Source organism: Martes martes (assembly GCF_963455335.1).
Source record: "Martes martes genome assembly, chromosome: 6".
Taxonomy (NCBI): domain Eukaryota; kingdom Metazoa; phylum Chordata; class Mammalia; order Carnivora; family Mustelidae; genus Martes; species Martes martes.
The window spans coordinates 116,092,561-116,115,629 of NC_137893.1; the positions used below are offsets into that span (position 1 = coordinate 116,092,561).

Here is a 23,069-nt window from a genome sequence, read left to right on the forward strand (position 1 = left end):
CCTCTCTCTCTCTCTCTGACAAATAAATAAATAAATAAATAAAATCTTAAAAATAGGCAAGCCTTTTCAAATTCCAAAATCATTAGGAATAAGATGGATAAATGAAAAAATTTTGTAAGTCCTATCTGGAAGCCAGAAGACACTTTGTTTCCTCAAAGTTTTTTCCAGCTCTAGAATAAACTATTGAGACAGAGGAATAGATGCCAGGCCAGGGAGTTTCATTTAGTATTTTAATAATAATAATAAAAAAAGACAATACAAAATCCAAACATTTCTTTTTACAGGTTCAGATAGTTTTTTTTTCCCCAAGTGCAAAATACTCTATGAACTGCATCATTTACTGTTTATTGTTGATTGTGTAGGAGACACTTACTATATTGGCAGCAGTAGAAGGCAGATATAAATACAACATTTTGAGATTCTTTTTCTGCATTAAAAAAAGCCTCCCACATGGTAATGATTATTCTCTGAAACTTCAGTTAACTCACACAGAAGAATAGATTTTTCAGTTTATCCAAACTGCTACAATGTGTTGTCTAGATAAGCTGATAACAGAACTGAAGGTTCTATTCTCTCTAATCATATATTTTCTTAAAGGGTTCCTAGTCCAAATAATGGCCCAAGGACAGGGTGTGCTATCTTTGAGACAGGTCCGATTTAAAGATAGCCTTGTGTTGTTTGCTTCCACTTTTGTGCTTTAGAAAGAAGCCAAGCAGATTAACATTATTTTCTGCTAATGGTCATTTATGTTTTGTCTCCCTCCCCCTAGTTTGAGCCTGTTACACTGAGATTAAGCAGCAAATAACAGAAGTTTGAATGCTCTATAATGTTTTCTGACATTTTGAGATATGACCTACCAATCCACTACAGAGTCCCCTCAAACATATCTATGGAGAACACTTTTCAGATACAAAAAATTTCCTTAGGGCTGGAGACCAGAGCTGTATTACTGACCTTGGATCAACACATCTGAGCCTCCATTACCTCAAACTAACCCACTCCTCAGGAAGTCAGAGCAGTCACAGTTCTGTGTCTGCCTTTGGGGATTTATAGACCTGGGGTAGGGCAGCTCAAGTCCAGGCTCTGGTCAGTTCTCCTGACTGAGCATTCCCTCAGGTGTAGGGAATGGACCTGGCCTAATAATACAGAAAGAGGGAGGCAGAGAAGTAAAAAGGGATTGCCATGTTGCTGAGGGTTTAAGTGCCTTTCTGATGTGCATCACTTGGCCCTCACAGTCTTTACAGAAAGGGCTTCCCATTCCCAGACTCAGATCAGGGCAGGTTTTGTACCAAGATAAATGAAGCCTCACAGTACTGTGGCCCTGTGAACACCTCCATCCTGCAGAGAGGCCTCGGGACTGGTTCATGAAGCATTTCCATTTGCTCCGTCTACTTACTTCCTTACACTGGTAAAAACCTCTTTTTTCTGTCTGGCCTGTAAAGGCCTAGAGAGTCCCTGAGTATTGACTCCTCATTCAGTCCATTTAACCCCTGGTTTGATGTCCCAGGACTGGCTTCCTCCATAGGTTCAGCAGTAGCTTTGTCTGGATTGTTAACCCCCAGCTTGCATGACCTAAACTAAAATTGGTGGACATTAGCAGTTCTTTACCTGCTCACCAGGATCTGTCTTGACATCAGTTAAGAATCCTAGTGGTCTATACTTTCCATATTGTGGAAATCATTTGCAGTTTCCAGAAACCATGGAATAAGTTATTGGAGGAAATATGTTTATGGGGTGATGGGAAAGGAGGAGAGCAAGGAGAAGCCAGACCCTGAAGGCATAAATTGGGAAGTACTCTGCTTAGCTTTCTAAGAGAGATGCAATGGTAGGGAGAGAATCAGAAAGTTGGTGGAGAATTAGTATGATCAGAGTGGATTAAAGCAGTTTTCAGGCATTTCCTGGGAACTGTGGCTACTTCTATTAAGAGACCATTTTCTTGTATGGAAGCAGCCATTTTGTATCTTTAGAGCAGGGCCCTCTTTGACTCAGAGAGACAAAGCCAGATACTCTACTGCCAAGGGCTGGGGATTGGCTAAAGGCAGTGGGGTAGTTAGCTTTGACTTTGGCTGCCTACTGCTTAAGGCTATCTGTGGTGGGTGAATGCTAATGATTAGGGAGTGAGGAGATGGTGCAAGCTTCTTTATTCAGTGTCAGCTCTCCTGGGGGAGCAGTAACCTGGGATAGTCACTTAGAAATGAAACCTAGAAGTTAATTGGTAGCCTTTGATTGAATAAAACTACAGCTTTGGGGGAAGTAAAAGGAGCAAATGGAAAATACATTTATAGGCAGTAGTAGAATGAGGGTAGAATGTGTGCAGGATGTGGTCTTGGGCATGGACTTGATTCTTCCTTTTGAAAAGCAGTAGTGGAGGAAGCTAAGCTTGAAGTCAACTCCCAGAGGGGATGGCAAACAGGTAGGGGTAGGCAGAGTGGCCAAGGTAAGGCAAACTTCATGCTTTGATAACGGTCTTATTCTTGGTTCCTTTAGCCTTGTTTGTGACCTCAGGCCCCTGAGTCAGCTCATCCCCAGGGGGTTTTCCTGATCCTCTTCCATGTGTGCACCAGGGGAAAACAGGATGAAGGCAGGGAAAAGATGGAGGCTTTCCCTATTTGGGTGTGGAGAATCACTGACCAGTTCCATCAGCCTCTACAATCGTGAGGTCCATGTTGAATCCATAGAGAGGCATAGGGATGGCAGGATTGGTTTAGCAAACACAGGTCCCTCTCCTTTCTGCTCCATCAAGTCCCCAGAATTACTCTCCTACGCATCAGGTGCCTCTGAACTAAGGTTTGGGTTCCCCCAGCTGAAAGCTCCAGAAGCCTGGATGGCCACTGATGGGGGAGCAGAGACAGATCAGATGCTCCAGCACTCAAGGTTCATGAGATCCAAAACCTTTTTCCTTCCACTTCAAATATACACTCTTTTCTCTTGGGCAGCTATAAATAGGTTTGTTCTAATAGAGGAAAAAACCAAAAACAAAAAAACAAAACCAGAAAACAAAACCCCTCCCTCTAGACAACATAGGAAGACTCAAAATGATTGCACTTATTAGATGTGGACAGGGTGGGCAGAAGGCTCGCCAAGTGTGCACACATTCCTCTTGCTGCCCACAGCCTGGGGCCAGAGGTAGGTGGCTCTGGGCTGGCTGCAGAGCAGGGTCCTCTTTGGTGGAGTCCACAAGCCATCTGGGGCTACGAGGGAAAGACAACTCGGGGACAAGGCCCAGGCTGGCTTCTGGTCAGCAGCCATGTTTCTTTAAGGACAACACTTAGCAAGGGGAGTAGGGCTCCCCCAGGGAGCGCTCAGGTAGGGGTTCGGAGATGGCTGGGCCAGGACGACAAGTAAGAAAAGGGATTGGTGTTTGAGGCTGGCTTCCAATTCTTCTGGAGTCTAGTCCTTTAGATGATAGGTTTTCTTTCTTTCGTTCTTTCTTTTCTTTATCTTTCTTTCTTTTTTTTTTCTTTTTTCTTTTTCTTTTTTTTTTTTTTTGGTGATGCTTTAAAACATGGTTTCTGTCCTGCAGAGCTATAGTCTTTCTGTTGGGGAGTGACGGCAGCACATTCAACATGGTAATGCCTGCTGCTTTTCCTCATTCAGCTGGTGTCCACTACCCCAGTGGTATGGGCCTTTTGTAAGCCCCAAGCAGACATGTGCGGGAAGAAGGAAAGAAGCTGTATAGACAAGAAAGCCAGTTGTGTGGACAGTCTAGGGCTCGAACCACGCATGTACCCCAGAGGACCAGTGCTGGCATTAGGCCTATAAGTCAGAGACTTCTTTGGCAGATCCCTGGGTTGTTAAAATCACCCTGGGGGGCACAGCCAGGGGACATGTTGGCTCCTGACTAGCAAGGCACAACCCTATAAGAAGGGCGGAAGCCCGTCTTCCCTCTGCCCCATTCCCCACTAGACCCACTTCCTTCATGGGCCTCTAGCACCCCTCCAGGCTAATGAGGCCATAAATGTGAGCTGGTGAAATGGTCATTGTGGCTGGGAAGGGGAAGGGGACACTGTTCTTTCACCCCTCAGGGGCAATAGAGCCAGCACTTAATGGCTTTTCCAGGGAGTGTGTAGGAAAAGGGACCACAGTGAAGAGAGAGAGGGAGAAAGAGGCAGAGAGAGACAGGAAAGGAAGCTGGAGAGACAGAAAGGAAGAGTGCCTGGTCTATAGTGATTTTTTTTTCCTCCAAAAAGAAAGAAAGGAGAGAGTTCCTCATCTGGGGGTGGGGGCTGCCGGCTCTGAGGGCTAAGGAGTCTGGGGGCTTTAAAACCTGGGTCTTGGGCTTAGGGGCATTATTTGTAGGGCCTCAGGAAACTGGAAACTTTAGAGCGGAGTAGCTTGATGAAGGATTTTGGCAGCATCTCCTTGTGCTTCTCTGTGTACTTGAAGTAGTTCTGGGGGTGGGCCAGCACCTCAAAGAAAGCCTTGATGAGCTTCTTATCCTGCAGAGGATGGCAGGAGGCAATGTCAGCCTCAGCATTGGGGGTGGGAAAGAGGGACACCTGCCTCAACTCAGAAGCAGCCCCTCTTGATGTTGAATAGGCATGCCCAGAGGTGAACTCTGGATTTCCATCCCCACCATCTGTTCTTTTAGAATCCTACAACTCCGTCACTGGCAGCTCCATCCGTCCATTGCTCACACCCCAGTCCTTGGAGTCAACCTTGACTCCTCTCTCCTGCCCACAACCACAGCAAATCCTGTTGATTCTACCTTCGAAATATATCTGGGGTCTGACCATTTCCCACAGCCTCCACAGCTACCACCCTGTCCAGGACACCACCATCTCTCTTGGACAACTTGCAGTAGCCTCCTACCCTGCTTCCCTGCTCCCTGCGTCCGCCTATCCTCGTCCCTCTACAGACTTTTCTCCCCCACTGCAGCCAGAGTGACTTTTTCAGTTTTTAATTAGATCATGTCCTTTTTCTATTCAAAACACTTCTCTGGTTTCTTTTTTCCACTCAGTAAAGCCCAGTCTCTTGCATGGCCCACAGGCTGAACGTGATCTGTACCCTGTTCTCTGTCCTCCAGTCCCCCTTGACTTTCTTACTCTGCTGAGCTCCCCTGGCCTTCTCAGGGTTCTCAAGTATGCCACACCACCCCATGCTTCTTGGCTTGAAATGCTCCTTTCCTGATCTTCTAATGGGTAGCCCTTTACTTCACTCAGGTCTCTTCTCAGAGGCCTTTCCTAACCATTCTGTCGGAAACAGTAACATGGTATGTGGAGAGCCTACCAGGTGCCAGGCACTGTGCACAAAGACTCAGGTCTTCTGGCTTCTAGGCTAGTATGCATCCTATGGCATCAGCAGATTTTTAAAATATGAGGCAGGGCCTCCGGCCCCTGATCCCCACTACTTTATGCATTGGAGTTCCACAGCACATCTGAAATAAGGGTTCAGATGTTTTAAAACATGTTCAGAAAGCACTGCTGAAATGATTTTCTTTGTAGTCTACAAGTTCTAGGAGATTTTTGTCATTGTGTCTCTTATTTTGACAATAATGCAAAAATGACTTTAGTAATCATAAAGATAAAATTTGTCCTTGCATTGATAATTTATGAAGGATAATACTGTGGCTAGGACTGTAGCTTGCCAAGTAAGGCTTTCTCAAACTGGGATCCACAGACCCAGGGGAGTCTAGTTCATTCTCCAACATAGGTAACATTTCTTTTCCTTTAAAACAGGTTTTGCTGAATTAACTCTGAGGAACGCTGTGCTAGATCTGCTCCTTTTCTGTGGAAACTGAGGAGGGAGGCAGGGAAGGGAGGGACCTAATGCAGAAGCATCTTTTTATACCTCACATCTTCCCTATTTTTTGGTACAAGCGGTTGGGGACATTTCATCTCCTCCTCTTCCCTTCCTCTTCCCCCGCAGTGTGAGGTAGTGTGAGGGACCCTGCAGTCAGATGGGCTTGGATGCACTGGGCAAGTTCTGTAACCCTGTGCCTCAGTTTTCTTACAGCTAAAGTGGGAATGATGAAAGTACCTATTTCGTCGAGCTCTTATGTATATCAAGTGAGAATACAATACTATGTATATCAAGTGAGTCCTCAGCCCACTGCCTACACATTGCTACATGCTCATTAAAGGCTGGCTGTTCTTATTTCTGTGCACATTCACTTGCCTTTAAAATCTCCTGGTGGTTTTCAGACGCATAGAGCCGGCCGTCTCGAACAATGTCTTCTACTAGCTGCTCATAGTCCTCTGCAAAATCAACCACGGGAAATAGTTTACAGATAGAAACTCTTCCTGCTCCCCCTGCTCCCTCCTAAGACTCATGAGCCTCGCCTTTTTCACCCAGCTCCCTGGCATTTCTGCCCTTGCTCACCATCATAGGTAACATAGGGGATCTGGAAGCCGCGAGCACTGTTGGCCTCACTCGTCTTAAAGTTGATCCAGAGCTTCCTGGAGCGGGCTGTGAAGGCAATGGGCCGCTCGTAGGTCTGGCAGGTCTCATAGGTGGTAATGGAGGATGGTGAGGCTGGGAAGGCAAGCAGCAGGTCAGGAGAACAGCAGGGCAGGCTACCCAAGCCCTCGTGCAGGAGGGTGGTAGGCGCAAGGGGTCATGCTGACAGAGGCTCTCCCCCCGTGCATGCACCTTCCCCACCCCAACACACACAGATCCTATCCCACTGCCCTCTGCTTGTTCCACAACTCCTCTTTGATGTCCAGGCACTCACAGATAGTAAAAATTTTGAAATTTAAATGAATGGAACAGCAAAAATGCTAGAACAGGAAAGTGACATGCATAACACTATTGGGAGTTCTAATCCCAATGCTGGCTTTCTTACCTCTGCTCTGCCCCAAACATAGAGTGTTCCTTTGTTAGCCTCTCTCCTCCCAAGGCCTCCCTTCTCACTGCCCCAATTCTTCCTGTTCCCATCTTCTCTCTCCCTCCCAACCAGATTTGAACTGCCCTTCCCTGGCCCAGCTCTGCAGCCACCCACAGTTCTTTCTCATGACGAGGACGTCCCCACACTCATCCTCAGATGGCAGGAAGATCTCGGGTACCACGATAAGGATCTTGCGCTTGGGTGGGGGGTTGATGTTCCAGATGCACTCCACGCCAGCTGGGTAGTTGCCTGGGTAGTTGGGGGACTCGATATAGCCAGTGAACTCACCCAGCTCCCCACCACACTGGCGATCTGTATCCAAACCCAGGTGCAAGAAAGAGAAGGGAAGTCAGTGGGGAAATGCGTTAGGGATGTTGAAGCATTTTGGTGAAAATCAGACATGTGTAGGCAGTTGCCTTCCTGGTTCATTGTCTCTTCTCCAAGTTCTGGGTCCCCCTTCCTTTCCCCACTTTTAGAACTTTCTCATCTCACTTCACCTGTCTGTCTCCCCATTACCTGTGTCCAGGGAGAGGGTGCCACAGGGCCCAGCCCAGCAACTGGTATTGGGGTGGAGTGGGTTGGGAGAGATGTAGCGTGGGACTTTCCTATCCACCCACTCCCTAGCCTTTCTCCCTATGGGTTTACTTATCCCACTCCCAACCTCTTCCCATGGCCATCGTTCCCAGGCCTCTCTACCCCTTTTTCCATTGTCTGGCCTGCCACGTACTCTTGCACTGGGCCACACTGGTGGAGCCATCAAAGTCAGTGCTTGTGTTTCCTGGACAGCGGGTGCAGAAGTTCTGACGGAAGTCAGGCTGATAGGAGCCCATGGCACAGCGGATACAGCGATGGATGCTGGTGTTGTAGTAGTGACCGGGGGAGCATTGGACTGCAGGCAAGGGGGAAAGACAGGAGTTAAGATGGCAGGCAAATGGGAATTCAGGGACATGGGATGAGCAGGACGCATTCATTGTGGAGAAGCAGGAGACTGAAGACACCAAAGTCCCTTCCAGGGACTTTGTCATGCCAGAATTTTCTAGTCATGCCAGAATTTAAGCCTAGGGAAAAACAGACTTGACAGACTGGTCAGCTACTGTGCCAGTCCTTTTCTTTCAGGCACCGAACATCGTGCCAAATGCACAGAAACTCATTTGTAGTATTGAGGGGAATGTGCTACCAGTTCTCCAAAGCAGAGGAGTAAATGGGACTGTTATTTATTCCCTAATTCCTAGACTTGGGACCAGTGAGGGTCAGGATGGTATGGCTGAGCAGGATGGTATGGCTGGTCGGGTAGCTGGGCCCTTCCCAGGCTGGGGAAGAAGGTGGGGCAACACACTTCGGTTGACTCTGAGGACTCGGAGAGTTTTTTGGAAGCAGTTCAAGCTGACGAGTGTCCAAGTGACTAGCCCATTCACCTTTGGTGTCACAGTCTTGGAAGGAGATGGCCCCCTCATGCTTGGTGGTGAGGCCCCCACCACATGGGAAGCACAAGGTCCGTCCTGCTTCAGGTTGGTAGGTGCCGCGTGGACATGGCTGGCAGGGCTTGAACCCGTCTACGGAGTATTGGCCAGGCAAACACTGACCTGCAATGAATTAAGGGCCCAGCTCTGATGGGGATGGTCCTGGTCATCCCCATAGGATTACCCAGTCTCAGGGGACAGAGGCACACAAACAGGACGCTGACGAGGAGAGTGGTCTGGAGCCTGGGCCTGCCCTTAGGAGATCCCATGCCCGTGGGCGTCCCAGTGCCCACCCTACCCCACTCTGTATTGTTTGTTCCCCTGGCACCTGCACACGTGGTGGCGTTGGTGGCTCCGAGAGGCCCGTGGGCATCACTCCCAGGGCAAAGGTCGCAGGAGAGCTGCCCTTCTCTCTCCTGGAAGGTGCCCGCTGGGCATGGCACACACTGCTCCGTCTGGCCGTGGTAATACGTTCCCTGCGGGCAGCTGACTGAGGGAGAGTCGGCCGCGCTAGCCACCCACCCCCCCTATTTCCCCGCCACCCAGGCCTGGGATTCCCCCTCCTGCCCCACCCCCTGCCCCCCCACCAATTCAAGGAGCATGGCTCTTTGTCTGGGAAGAGACAGAATCCTGCTTGGGAAGATCAGGGGCCAAAGCCACATACAGGAGGGTTGGTGACCCCTCTAGACCTGATATCCCCCTAGATTTCAGCCTGGGACCAGGGAGAGGAGGATGATAGGAGGGAGGGTTTTGGCTGCCTCACAATCTGAGGTACAACTGAGGCCTTAAAGTGTCCTGCTCTGAGGCAGGCCCAAGTTGGGCCTTCCCCACTCCCCTGCTCCCCTTTTCCCCAGCAAGCTCCCTTACCACACTTAGCCCCAGTGCGGTGCTGCCCAGGCCTACAGGCCTCCACCAGCTCTGCTCGCTCCCCAGCTCCCGGGCCCGGCTTATGCGCCAGTTCATAATCAAGGCCTGCCAGGCGCAGCAGGAAGCGGTCCTGGTTGATGGACTTCCTAAGCATTTTCAGGGACCCTTTCAGCCGCCGTTCCATTCGCTGTCGGAGGCAGGGGAGTCCACAGGCAGCTGGTGGTAGATGATGGTGTGGGTCAGGGAAGGCAGAGAAAATGGCTGTGAGCAGGAGGGCAGGGAGCAAAGCTAGGAGCTAGGAGGGGCATGGTAAGAAACTGGCTCTTGGGCTTGGTGTTAGGCGGGGTCTGCCCTTGGTATAGGCACTGTCCCTTCCTTTCGCTGCTAAGACCCATGGTTTCCCCACCACTGACCCCTTGCTTTCCACCCTCCTCCCAGCAGTGCCCCCAGTCCCACCTGTGGTTTCTTCGGCTCTGACCTCTGCCTCCAGTTCCAGGGTGAGCCGAGTGACTTCCTTGCCTGGAGGGGTCCGGGCCCGCCGGCCCTTGCCCTTCCGAGAGGAGTCACACTTGAGGTGGATGAAGGTGACCTGGCAGTCAGAGCAGGGGGCACCACCTGGGGAAGAGGACTTGTCAACCCCAGGGGCAGAAAAAGTACTCGCTCCCAGCTCTCAGTGTTCCAACCCAACCCAGACAGACTTCACCAGACCTCTGCAACTATTTCAGTTTGCTTTTAATGTAGGATACCAATTATTGGATGGAGATATCCCAGGACTTCCTTGGGCCCTATGCCTACAAAGCCTCTTCCCCTGCTCTGTCCAGCGTTCAGGACACCAGTCGGGTTTTGATCTTGCCAAGCAGAGGAGCTGAGGGGTGGGAAGGATGTGGTGGCCAGACAACCCGTTGGGGTGGGAGCCCCAGTCCAGACCTTGCCCCAGGATCCTGCTGGCCTCCTCCATTTTGCCTTTGTTTCGCAGATGCAGACGGCACTTGGCGTCCTTGATCTTGAAGGAGGCCCGCTGTTTAACCGACAGCACTGCAGCCTCTAGAGGGATGGTAGAAGCTCAGCACAGCCTGGGGACCCCGTGGGGGTGGGAATTGCTGTGGAGGGTATCGAGAAGCTGGGCAATAAGCCAGGGGCTTGGCTGGAGAAGGATTATGAAAGCTGGGGGAATCAGATGTTAGGGGCAGAGGGAGCAGGGCAGAAGGGCTGAAGAATGACAGAGCAAGGGAGGGGACCCAAGAAAAAGTAAGACCAGGAAAATTAATGAAGAGAAACAGGTTACTAAGTAAGAGAGTAAGGTGGGAATAAGGCCTCTGGGCTTGTGCTCACCATGGCAGTGGTTGGAGTTTGTGCTGTTCCCGGTGGGGCCAGCTCGGGCTGGAGTGGCCCTCGGGCTGGGGGTGCCACAGCTCACCGTGAAGCCATTCTCAGACTCTGAGAGAAGGGGGCTGTCACAGCTCTGACCTGCCCCCACCCCCAACACCTACTGGTTGGAGTAATGCAAGGGAAGCAGAAGAGCTCCCTGCACTTTCCTCCCTGCCAGCCTCATGTACCTGGCAAAAACCGGGCCCGGGACGGGCAGGTCAGGGCACAGGTGTCCTTCTTGCCAGACCGGTTGCAGCTGAGCATGGCTTTTGAGGCACCAGGACTGCTTTGACATTTTACCGGCTCTAGGAAGGGAAGAGAGACCTGAGGAGGAGAGGGCCTTCCTCTCCCACCCTCCTCCACGATTTGCTAATTTGGAGGAAGAGAATTAGCAACCTGCAGAACTGTGACTGTAAACAGAAACCGATGAGGGGATTCTTTACCAGAAACTTCATGTCTCTAGCTTAAATGACTACATTCTCCTCCCCTACGGCCTCACAGCTTCTTCAGCGTGGAAGGACCCCACTTCCAAGACCCCAATTTCCAACCTCGCCAGAGTGCAGTGCCAGCTCTGGCCAGCAGAGGGTGTTGCCCACCTGTGCAATCTTTGCCGTTCCAGTGCAGCCGGCCCTGGCCACTGGGACAGGTACACTGGTAGCTGCCAGGAGTGTTGATGCAGCCGAAGCGGCAACCTCCACGGTTGACGCTGCACTCATCCACATCTGGGGGAAGGAGTAGAGAGACACCAACAATGGCAGGGCAGAGCAGGAGCCACAGAGCGGGCAGTGAGAGAGGACCTCTGCTTAGAGTTCCAGGCACTCTGAGATGACTACTGGCTTGAGAAAAGCTCTAGCCCAGGACCTCGCTCCCTTATCTCTGCCCCCAAAGAAGGACTGACTGGGAAGGGGCCCAGCTGACAAGCTTTTTAAAGCCTTCCACTCCTTCATACCCTGGAGCTGGAATTTGGAAGTTGAGGATGGGAGTCAAGAAGCAGCGATGGGTGGGAGATAGAAATTATGGAGGCCTAATGCTGTTCCTTGATCTTGTCTCCTAGTTGTGTCTTAATTTCTCCCAGGTCATACAATGGACACAGACATGGCACATGCCCCTGGGGACTGCCCAGAGCCACAAACCAACTCAGGAACTTGTTTAGCAGAAGGGTATGGAGGTGAGAGGGGCCCTGTGGTGGAGGGTCTGAATTTGCTGGCTTACCCCCACAGTGGGTGATGCCATACAGCAGGTAGCCGTGATGGCAGAGGCACTGGAAACTTCCCGGTGTGTTGACGCATATGTGGTCACAGGTTCGATCAAAAGAACACTCGTCTATATCTGGAAAAACAGGGATGCAAGCCACTGAATCTGTCTTGGGGCACTTGACCCTGGGACCCTTTGGTCAGGTGAAGGGGGCCTTGACCCTCCCTCATGGCCCAGCCCTAGAATCAGCGATTTAGCAGTGCCTACCCATCCCCTGTCCCCCCTCCACTCTGGAGTCAGGAACTGTGAGATCTGGTGCCCATGGATCAGGGCCACCATATGTGGTTAGGCAGGTCAGATCCTGCCAAGGATGTGAATTAGGGAGAAATCCATCCCTCCTCCTTGTCAAGAGCAAGGCAGAGCTGGTCTGTCAAGAGGAAGGGGTACATTTGCTAATTTCAGCATGACACTGCTTATGGATACTCTCCACAGTATCCACTGACTTTCTCAGACTCTGGCGCTCTGGCCTCAAGCTCTGGTCCCAAGCTCTCCTACCCCTAGAACCTCTCCCAAGGCTTTCCCCTTGGCCCATGTCTGCTCACCCTGGCAGTTCCTCTCATTGATGAGAAGCTTATAGCCCTTCTTGCAGCTGCATTCAAAGCTGCCCACTGTGTTGCGGCAAATGTGGTCACAGCCCCCATTGTTCAAGCGGCACTCGTCTATGTCTGGGGAAGCAGGACAAAGTAGAGAGAACCAAAGGTGATACCAAAGCCTGGGGACAACAAATATAGAGATTACCTCCCTCCCTCCCTCCCAGAGACAGAGAAAATCAAGCAGAGCCCTGGGCCTGCCATTCTGACTCCTCTCTCACTCTCTAGTCACTGTTTCTTCCCTGTTCACGGGATCTGTGGTCATTAGGAACACCTTTTCTGAGACTGAACCCTGTTAGAAAAGGGCGGATGGGAAGCAGAGTCAGGCCCTCAGGGAATTGCCTGGAGTAGGAAGTAGATAGGCATTTGAATCAGGGGGCTAGTTTCTGCCCTTCATTCTGTGATGATGGCCCTTCGCCAAAAGGCTGATGGATAAGGTTTATCCCTTGCTGTCCCCTACCCCTCCTGACCTGAGAGCCCTAGGTGATGGTGTGGGGGGTGGCACAGAGAGGTGGAGATTCAAAGGGGCAGCCCCTCAGAGAGGAGGAGCTAGGAGAGAGTCAGGCACCCGGACCTCCAGGAGAGCCAGTGAGGCTGGGTAGCTGCTGGGGGAGGGGTAGGGGCCAGGCAGGGGGCTGGATTGGGAGAGGTCTGGAGAGGCTCAGGCCTGAGGCGGCTTTCAGCACTAGGAAGGGAAGGGGGGCCCCGTGAGCAGCTTCCTTCCTGAGGTCAAGTTCCCCAAGCTGGTGGCAGACAGGACCCAGGCTACTCACCCCTACTTGGGGGAGGGGGCAGAGAGGGCAGTCTTCCACTTTACTCTCAGCATACCTGTCAACAGTCCTTCCCAGCAGGAAACTTCTCAACTCTGGCTGTCTGACCTGCTGCCCCAGCCCTCCCTGTCTCCCCATCCTCTCTGCCAGCTGCGGGGCCAAAAGACACAAAGAAGGAGCCCAGTCCTTTTTCCAGTCCTCCTTGTGACCAGGGGACACAGACCTGATGAATCATTATTTTCAGTAGGGCTACCCTCCCTTTTTCCTCCCCCACTCCACCGTTCTCCCAGACCGGGCTTAATAAAAGGAAGGAGAACAGGATGGGCAATGTGGGAAATTATACCATAGTAACAGTTAACACAAGACACTTACCATTTGTCAGGTACTGTTCTAAGTACTTTATATATAATTTATATTTAACTGATCTAATCCTTACGACAAGCACCATTATTGTAGTGGAACTGAGGCACAGACACTAAGTAACTTGCCCAGGATTGCAGAGCTGGGGTCTGAACCCGGGTAGCCAGGCTCCAGCATCAGCACTCCCAACTGCCACCCTCTTCTCCCTCTGACCAGTGTAGCCTTTCCACTTGGAAAGGTCTGGGGAATGTGGGTTAAGAAGGTTATGGAACACATCTGTGACCTTGTACACACACAGTCAGGGCTCAAATATCCTTCTAGACCTAGGGACAAATGAGAATGGCATGTTCATTAAGCAAGAGGGTTAGGGACCCGTAGGGGGAGAGGAATGAAGAGTAAGGAAAACAATGTAGGGTTGGGGCAGGGAGCACTGCTGGCCAGACTTTTGTGCCCCTTGAGCTGAGGTGGGAAAGGCAGACAAGAGACAAGCCTTAACCATACCCTCAGTTCTTTATAATCAGGACAGCCTTGAGGAGCTCCTGTAATAGGTACTGTATCTCTGGTCCCAACCTCAGCCCCTTGCCCCAATTCTCCTGTCCTCTGAGAGCCCTTACCTTTGCAGGTCTTCCTGTCCGGCTGCAGCATGAAGCCCACGGGGCAGCTGCAGTGGACGCCTGTGGCTGCATCGTGGCACTTACTGTCACAGCCCCCGTTGTTGACAGCACAGGTCTCTGTTTAGGAGGGAGGTGGGGGGTGGTAATTGAGTAACTGGCTTGGAGGAGTCCCAAACTCGAGGGGAGTAGAGAGCACAGAGGCGCGAGGGAAGGCCTCAGCTGCCTCCCTGTGCTTGCAAAGGAGCATTCAGTGGAGGCTCCCAGCCCCCTTCCTCCCACCGCTCCCAGCCCCCATCCCCTCACAAGTGCAGCCAAGCAGTCCGCTTCCCTGCCCCCTACTTGATTGAAACAAGGTGGACAGCAGTGAGGCAGGTACAAGCCAGAGCTGTCAGGCAGGAATGTGCTGAGGGGGTGGAGGAGGTGGAGCGGGGAGGGTGCAGGGAGCGATGGGAGCTAAGGAAGGGTGGTTCTCGGCTGCCAGGGAACAAGAAGGGACAGAGAGGGGTCTCCTCCTTTTTTCCACCGACTATCTCTCTGGTGTCAGGGTGGGGTAGTCTTGGGAAGAGTGAGCCTGGGGATCCCTAAGACAGCTGAGGGACGGCCAGCAATTCATCTTTCTCTTCCTCCTTGCTCAGCTGTCTTAAAAAAAGATCCCAGTTCCAGGCCTGACCGCTCATCTTCAGAGGAGAGGCACATACTTGGTCACTTCCCAGCCCCTTCCCAGCTACCTCCAACTCCTCCCAAGCCCTCCTTTCAGTCCAGATGGAGATAACTGGCTGTTCGTTTTTGTTCTCCTTTCTAATGAGGAGAGACTGCCTGGTGAAAGAGGGGGACAAAAGGAGAAGAATCCAGAGGACAAGGCAGGGTATAAGAAGGTAGATGAGAGCCAGAGAACCTCAAAGCTAAGTCTCTTCTATTGCCCCCTCTTGAATGGTAAGTTCTCTCTTTGCTGTGGGGGTCGTAATAGGGGGAGTATGGATGGGTCACTCTCCCTATTTCCTGAATTCAGAGCAGGACATAAACAAGTTTAAACTGCAGCTCAGGAGAGTCAGGTAAACTCAGGAGAAAACCATCAGTTCAAATAGCACAAGGCCCCGACCCAGGGACTCTGGAGGAGGCACAGGCATCCTCTGGGGTGGCCCTAGAACTCTCCCTTTGGAGAGACAAAATCCCAAGCTCTCTCCTAGGGAAGAAAAGAGAGTGGTTCTCTGAATCAAGGGAACTGAATGAGAAAAGCAGCAGAGAATACTATCATCTTCTTGAATCTTTCAATCCTAAAACCCAGGCCCAACCCTTGTCACTACGGAGACCACCAATGCAAGGGTTCTAGAAGAAGCCCAACTCTGCCTAGAAGAAGACCAACTCTGTTGGTCCCCAGTCATGCCCTGTTTGCTCAAATGCCCAGGTTGGGAGTAGCCACGGTGGGATCTCCTGTGTGCCATTCCCACCCTGGTCTCCTGTGGTTCCCCAAGACCATGGGAGGAAGCTGGGAGGGAAACTTGAATTCAGTCTCCAAGCCTAGTCATTCCCCCAAGAGTGCTCTTAGCATAAGAAGAGGTCCCCCAAGCCCTAGAGCAGGGAGAGAGGAACAGAGATCCTGTGCCAAGACTAGGTGGGTTCGGAGGGACCCAGGGTTGAGAGCCGAGGAGCTGACACGATGTCCAGCCAGGTCAGACCAGGGAGCCGGGCATAGCTGCCCTCCCCCGCAGGGCAGTGTTCACCAGGCCAGGGTTGGATGGCTCTTCAGGTCACGGTATTAAACCACAGTTTAATCCGTACTTGCTCTGTGCCAGGCACTTAGACACTCTGCACACACGATCTCAGTTTTCTCAGCAACCCAAAGGGAGAACTCTGTCTCCCTGTCTACAGAAGAGTTAACTGAGGATCAGAAAAGAAAGTAGCTTTCTGGAGGTCGTATAGTTAGAAAGTGGCAGAGGCAGGATTCAAACTCAGGTCAGTCTGAATTCAGATGTCATGCTGGTACCCATTATGGTGGGACAGAATGGTGGAGTGGCACTGGGACTGTGAGCTGGTGTGGGTTAAGAACCCAAGGACACGGCCCCAAGGAGGGGATGGCCTCGAACTCTATCCCACCCCTGTCTCAGCCACCCAATGAGCACAACTGGTGAGCTGGAGCTGCTGGGTCTTTTGCTGTGTGGAAGGCACAGAGAGGGAAGGGGCAGATGGTTGGAAAGGGGTGAGGTGTTAGAAGGTGGGAGAGGGAAAAGGTGGCAGGAGGAAGCAGGAGAGGAGAGGGACAGGAACAAAGAAAGACAAAACCAACATGAAGGCTCCTGGGCCAGCTCTTGGGGACTCAGGTGTCCTGTCACCCCATGGGCCCAGTACCCAGGCTGCAGGGGAGCCCTGCTGGTAGGCTGGAGTCCAGTCAGGCTGGGCCCAGTGGGCATGCGGTTAGTGGGAGCCCCAGCGGGTTAGCCCTTCCCCTAGCAAGCCAGTAAGAGCAAGCGGAGAGAGCAGACATATTTACCATTAGAAACGGCCTGAGGGGGGATGTGCTGCTCTAGCCGCCTTTCCCCTGTTTGACATTGTAAAAAAGCTGTTTAGATGCTGGGCAACAGCCACTGGGGCCCACTGGGCCCCTGCCCCCTCCCCACCCTCCTCCACCCCTGTAGCCCCAAACCACTAGCCCCAAGTGATGAGCCCGGGGGCTCCTACACTTAGCTCCCCAGCCTTGTCCTGCCCGGTATCCTCAAAGAAGCCAGGTTCCCACCAGGTGACTGAGGGAAAACAGAGTCCCAGAGAGGGGCCGTCTTGGGCCCAGTACCACACAGCATGCCAAAGGCAGAGCTGGGATGCAGTCTCAAATCTTATAAGCTGCCAAATCCCAAAGGGTGCCCACCCTTTTTGCTAAACTATACTGCCCTCTCCGTCTCCCCACTAAATGTGGATGTCCTGGCGGCCCCGAACAATGAAGTTTCCTCTACCAGGGCTGGGGAGAAAAATGAGATTAGGGCAAGGCAAACTAAGGTCTCTTGGAGAGGAGGGAGAGGAACGCGGGAAGAATATAACCGTGAAGCCTAGAGCTGCCTCATTTGCTCTCTTCTGCCTCGCTTGGCCATGGTCCAGAAGGCAGAATGGGTCTTGCACTAGAGAAGAGCTCAAGCTTACTAGGGGTATTTTCAAAAGCAGCCATGCCCAGGACTATCTGAACAGAAGGCAACCAGAGAGGGACCTGGCCCCACATTCATGGGTCCAAGCTCTGTCCTGATACATGCAGCTTTTCTTTGGGGACCGCATGCAGTTTTTTGGGGGGACTCTGGGGATGTGTGAGTGTGTCCAGGGGATGGTGGGAGGTTTAGGAAGCAGAAGAATTTGACCTAGGAGGAAAAAAAAAATGAAAGGAGCTGGAATAAACCAGCTAGGAGAAGGCGACATAAAGATTTAAAAATGTCCCAGGGTCTTTGAAGGGTTAGTTCAGAGGGAAACATGGAGTGGGAGAGAGTTTAATTAAAGACATTTAGAGCCCTTTGTGCCAGTCTGGAGCGGGTGCTCAGAGGACACCTTTAAGAGCATCATTTGCTCCCCTGTTCTTGTGTCTGGGGGTTAAGACAGTGCTGTCTGCAGAGACGGGTGGGGTCTCTGGAGAGAGATGGAGAGAGTCTAGTTCTTAAGCTGAATGTCACATCTCTGACAAATGCACGGAGCGACTGTGTTCACACTTCCTCATCCCCCACATGTTGTAGCCCTTGAGATGACCGGTGTCTGTAAATACCCATGCCCACAGAACATGCTCACTCCTGCCTGGCTCTAGACATAGCCCTTCCCCAGGCCCAAACCATTCCCTTCCATTTTCCCCTTCTCCAGGGGGACACCTTGTCCCATCGTCTTTCTCAGCAGTCTGTGAGCACATAGTAATTGGCCTTCACAAAAGTCCTAAAGACAGAAGGGGTGAGGAATTAAACTTTAGAGATCAAGGAATTAAACCCATCTATGATACCTGAACGTATGTGAGGTGAGGCCTAGGAATTCAGGAAAAGGGATCCAGGTCTTAAGAAGGCCCCAACCAGCGCAAGAGGGATGGAAGGCTGGAGCTGGTGGGGCAGTGAAAGGCTGCAGGCAGAGGGGGGGAGGATACAGGAAGGGATGAGGGCTGGGGGAGGGGAACAGGCAGGGGTACACAGGACAGAGAGGAAGAAGAAGCCTGGAGTCAGGAAACCCCATTTGTCAGATCAGGGCTGGTTGTTTTATTGCCACTTTGGCAACACTTTATCCTGGGTAAAGAAGTTGGCCGGGGCCCCAGGGATGGGGCAGGAGAGCTTGCCGGCCGAGGAGGAGAAGAGGGTGAGCTCTCGGAGTTGTCTGCAAGCTCTCAGAGTTGTCCCCTCACTAGACCTGGCCTTGTTGTCTGGCTCTTCAGTCCACTCACCAGTCATTCTGCGCCCAGCACCCAGGCCCCAGGTGCTCCCCCCTTCCCTGGTGCCCCCATCCCTGGTGGAGTCCTGCTCAGGGGCCTCACCCACCGATGCAAGTCTTCCCGTCGGTATGGAGCACAAACTTGACATGGCAGCCGCACCGGGGACCCTGCTCTGTGTCATCGCACGTGTGCTGGCAGCCACCATTGCCATAGTTGCACGTCACTGTGCAGAGAGGGCGGGAGGCCTGTCAGCTTGCTGCTCCTTGGGCAGCCCGGAGACTGGCCCTCTGCTCTAGTTGCCGCTCCCACGTTCCCTCTTCCTCCCGCGTCTTGCTGCCCAGTCCCCATGCACGTCCTCTTTGTCGCTCCTTCTCCCCCACCGCCATCCCAGTTATCTCACGTTTACAGTCCCGTTGGTTCTTGGTGAGCTCGAAGCCAGGGCGGCATTCACAGGCAATACCCCCTTTGGGTGTCTCCCGGCAAATATGAGCACAGCCGTGGTTCTTATTCATGCAATTCATTCCTTCTAAAAGGGAAGAGGAGGGAGGTGAGTGTTCTGTAACCCTGGATGCCTGGAGGAGGAGGAAGGAAGGGGACAGTGGGGCTTAGGAGAGTGAGGGAATCCACTGAAGCTGCAACAGAGGCAGGAGAGGGACTCCCCCTTGCCAGCCCCCATCCTGCCCAGAGCTGGGTGCTAATGAGTGGGCACAGAGCCATTCTAAATGATGTATAGGTATTGACACCCAACCCCCCAAAACCCTGCATGAGCACCCTCTCCTTCAGACAACCAAAAAGCAGTGTCTTATAGTTACCCAGCACTGTGCTAGGTACTGGGGGATTTAGGAAGGACCCAGGGGCGCCTGGTTGGCTCAGTGGGTTAAAGCCTCTGCCTTCGGCTCAGGTCATGATCTCAGGGTCCTGGGATCGAGCTCCGCATTGGGCTGTCTGCTCAGCAGGAAGCCTGCTTCCCCTTCTTTCTCTGCCTGCCTCTGCCTACTTGTGATCTCTCTCTGTCAAAAAAATAAAATCTTTAAAAAAAAAAAAGGAAAGGGGACGCCTGGGTGGCTCAGTTGGTTAAGCGGCTGCCTTCGGCTCAGGTCGTGATCCCAGCGTCCTGGGATCGAGTCCCGCATCGGGCTCCTTGCTCCGCAGGGAGCCTGCTTCTTCCTCTGCCACTCTGTCTGCCTGTGCTCGCTCTCTCTCTCTCTCTCTCTGACAAATAAATAAATAAAATCTTTAAAAAAAAAAAAAAAAAAAAAAAAAGGAAGGACCCAAAAAAAAGCAAAACAAAACAAAACAACCCACATCTCTTAGGGCGCCTGGCTGGCTCAGTTGGTGGAGCGTGCAACTCTTGATCTTGGGGCTGTAAGTCTGAGCCCCATGTCGGGTGTGGAGATTACTTAAAATCTTTAAAACAAACAAACATGATCTCTTTCCTCAAAGAGTATACAGTCAAACCAGAAAGAAGATAATAATGTTGAGTGGGAAGTAATTGGTACTGATAATAACCATAAGATTTTTTTAAAGTAAACTCTGCACCCTCCATGGGGCTCCAGCTCACAACCCGAGACCAAGAGTCACGTGTTCCACCAACTGAGCCAGCTGAGTGCCCCTCATTACTAGAAGATTTTACTCAACAAATATGAATCAAGCTCCCCACTACATGCAGAGCAGTATATTAGGTTCTGGAGATCAAAAGACAAATTAGACATAGTCCCTGCCCTCAGGGATGTCACAGTCTTGAGGTGGGGATGGGAGGCAGAGTCACAGAAACAGACAGTACCCCCCTCTTCCTGCCTCACGCTCCCTATCCCATCCAACGAATAAGGCATGGGTGAGACCCTCAGATAACAGCAGCTTAGAGCTCAGCCATCCACAATTAGGCAATGTCATGCCTAACTGACCCACTTTGGGTCAGGATACAGAGGACACCCCATAGTAACCTCAACCCCACACTGATTCCCCACCCCAAACAAATTCCCCCAGATTTTGCTCCAACCCGTTATCTGTCCATGGAGCCCTCAGGATGTGACTGGGTTGAGGGATGAGAGAGGAAGGAGCTAGTGGAGTTGAGAACAGAGGGTGAGTCCTAGGGGGTATTGAGGGAAAACTCCCCCGCTGATGGAAAGAAGCCTGGGAACATAGGGCTGGGCCCTCCCGGGTCATGGGCTGACCTTCTGGCCGCTGGATGCAGGTGTGCTGGTTGTCGCTGAGGAAGAAGCCCTCCCGGCAGTGGCACTCATAACTGCCCATCATGTTGACGCAGCTCTGCTGACAGCCCCCATTGCCCTCGGCGCACTCGTCCACATCTGTGTAGGATGGGTGGTTGGTGATGCCATGGGGTGGAAGCCAGGCTCCAGAGTGCCCCGAGACTTCAGAAGACCCTCCCCACCCCAATGCAGCACCCAGCCTTAGGCCAGAAAGTTCTCGCTCACTCATCAGCTAATGTTCCACTGCTCTTGATAAGGCCGCCCTCCAAGAGCAGAGCTGGGGAGCTAAGCCAGTGGAGAGAGGAGAGTTGAACCTGTCTCTCCTGGGTGAGGATTTGCCTCCCTTTCCCTCACTTGTTGGAACTGGGTGTGAGCACAGAGGAAATCAGGAAGGAGCCAGGGCAAGAGGAACAAGGATGGCGGTAAGGATGGGAATTGGTCAGGGAGAGGAGCTGGGGCATGGCTGCAGCCAGGGAATGAGAGAACTTGGAACTGGCTCCAAGTGCAGGGAGAGCTGTGGCCATGGCGCTAGGTCTGGGGGCCAACATGGGTAAAGGCAGCAAGCCTCAACTCCTCGCAGGGCAGGGATCATTTCTGTGGACAGGCCACGGCCCCGTCCTTCCTCCCCTCCCCCCAAGCCTGGGCTTGCTGCCATAGTCCCTAGCCTTTCTCCTATTTTGGTTTAACAAAACAGTCTGGTGGCTTGGCGGGGAGGGGTGGGAGGAGAGCTGCCAGGCCACACCCTAATTACCACCCCAAATCACCACCCCCAAGTCCCAGAGCCAAGCTCATTCTGGGGCTCCCACTTCAATGTCTTGACTCCATCTCTGTGCTACCTACTGCCCTCCCCAGTCCCTAGCCCTTCTTGGTTTTTCTTGGCCCAGCAGGCATCCGGGAGATTGGTCTCCAAACAGAGTAGCTGGAATTTGAGCTCCTGAGGCCCTATTCTGCCCCTCTCTTCCCATCCTCCCTGCTGAGCCCTGAAACCCTGTCCTTTCCCCCTTCTGGCCAAGGGCAGAAGGGTACAGGTCCAGCAGGGTCCTGCCTGAGAGAGGGACCTGGTGTAAAGTCCCTTGGCATCTACTTTACTTTGCCTTTTTCCTGTCACTTCCCCCCCCCCCACTCACTACAGCCCTCACTTCTCCCCATTCTCATCTTCCCACTGTCCCATCCTACAGTCCATCCTTCTGTTTGCTCCCTTCTGTGCAACCTTGTGATTCTGCTGCTCTTTAGCCAATTTCCTTCCTCTAATTCTCAGTGGAGAAACTGAGGCCCAGGGCATGGATGACTTAGGGTTCCCCTACAAGCCAGAGGTTGAGTTGAGACTTTGAACCCCGAGGGTAGGGTTAGGTAGAACTTTGCTCCCCCTTGCTCTTTCCATACCTACTCATTCTCTTAACTTCTGGTTAGTTCTCCCCAAAACACAGGGAAACAAGACTTGGTGAGAATCAGGGGCTTAGAAAGGTGAAAGGCAACCAAAGAACTTCTCGTCCAGTGGGAAACTCATCACTTCTCTTTCTGAGGGAGTCCCTAAAGAGGCCCTCCTGGGTGACTGCGCAGAAAAGAAGTGAGATCCTTCCCTGGTAGAAGAGATGGCCAGGGCTGCAGGGACGGGCCCAGCAGGGCTCAGGCTGTAGAGGCCCGGGTTGGGAATAGAAACCTAAAAGCCTGGCCCAAAAATGGGACATGACTGGGTCTAGAGGCAGCTCTGTAGGCTGTCCTAGACTAATGGAGCCTCAGATAATTCATCAGTTTTGTCAGGTGGGGAAGAAGCCTAGCCACTTTACTGGGCATCATTCCTCCTCTCTTCCTTTCCTGATCTTCTAGTCTTCTAGTCTCCTACTTTTGTTTTGATACCAGGAAGAATTTGGAAAAGGACCCCTGGCTTCACGTTTCAAATCCTTTTCTGCTATGGTCTTCTGTGTTGCTACTTGCAGAAGAATCTGACATGGTCCCAGTAATTTTCCAAAGTGATAACAGACCAAAGTTGAGGGGAGTTCCTTAGAGATTCTCCTATCTCTGACCCAGCTCCTGGGTCAAGGATCAGGTCAGATGGAGGCCTAAGAAGTAAGGAGAGGAGGGCCTGGAGATTACAGGACAAGCTGGAAGAAAACCAGTCTTTAAGGGTCAGAGGCTCCTCAGGACCCATGGGGGGCATCGTTGTCATCATCAAACATTCCTCCCATTTACTGATGTGTGGAGCCAAATCACCTTCCGCCATGCTCTGCTCCCTACATCTCCACCCACTATTGTCATCTTCTGGCCCTTGCCCTGGGAGCACTTTCTAGCAGCATCTCCTCCGATGTTTTCCATCCAGCCCCAGGATTATTTCATCCTCAGCACCCGGTCTCAAAGGGGAGGCTGACCTTGTTTTC

General features: G+C 52.1%; 1 protein-coding gene across 1 annotated transcript in view; it reads right to left on the reverse strand.

Moving 5' to 3' along the window:
• Nucleotides 1-219: 219 nt before the first annotated feature.
• The window catches only part of SCUBE3 (signal peptide, CUB domain and EGF like domain containing 3), a gene marked incomplete at its 5' end in the record, with an annotated part of 36,798 nt that continues 13,948 nt past the window's right edge, over nucleotides 220-23,069 (reverse strand). Inside the window, 20 exons of the mRNA XM_080807123.1 lie at nucleotides 220-4,439; nucleotides 6,118-6,197; nucleotides 6,322-6,474; nucleotides 6,941-7,138; nucleotides 7,554-7,715; nucleotides 8,242-8,409; nucleotides 8,615-8,776; nucleotides 9,154-9,369; nucleotides 9,610-9,768; nucleotides 10,081-10,197; nucleotides 10,486-10,590; nucleotides 10,710-10,826; nucleotides 11,118-11,243; nucleotides 11,734-11,850; nucleotides 12,318-12,440; nucleotides 14,110-14,226; nucleotides 16,598-16,645; nucleotides 18,591-18,707; nucleotides 18,885-19,010; nucleotides 20,659-20,793. Of these exons, the coding sequence (XP_080663249.1) occupies nucleotides 4,290-4,439; nucleotides 6,118-6,197; nucleotides 6,322-6,474; nucleotides 6,941-7,138; nucleotides 7,554-7,715; nucleotides 8,242-8,409; nucleotides 8,615-8,776; nucleotides 9,154-9,369; nucleotides 9,610-9,768; nucleotides 10,081-10,197; nucleotides 10,486-10,590; nucleotides 10,710-10,826; nucleotides 11,118-11,243; nucleotides 11,734-11,850; nucleotides 12,318-12,440; nucleotides 14,110-14,226; nucleotides 16,598-16,645; nucleotides 18,591-18,707; nucleotides 18,885-19,010; nucleotides 20,659-20,793 (2,696 nt within the window). The 3' untranslated portion in view covers nucleotides 220-4,289. The remainder of the gene's footprint in view (nucleotides 4,440-6,117; nucleotides 6,198-6,321; nucleotides 6,475-6,940; nucleotides 7,139-7,553; nucleotides 7,716-8,241; nucleotides 8,410-8,614; nucleotides 8,777-9,153; nucleotides 9,370-9,609; nucleotides 9,769-10,080; nucleotides 10,198-10,485; nucleotides 10,591-10,709; nucleotides 10,827-11,117; nucleotides 11,244-11,733; nucleotides 11,851-12,317; nucleotides 12,441-14,109; nucleotides 14,227-16,597; nucleotides 16,646-18,590; nucleotides 18,708-18,884; nucleotides 19,011-20,658; nucleotides 20,794-23,069) is intronic.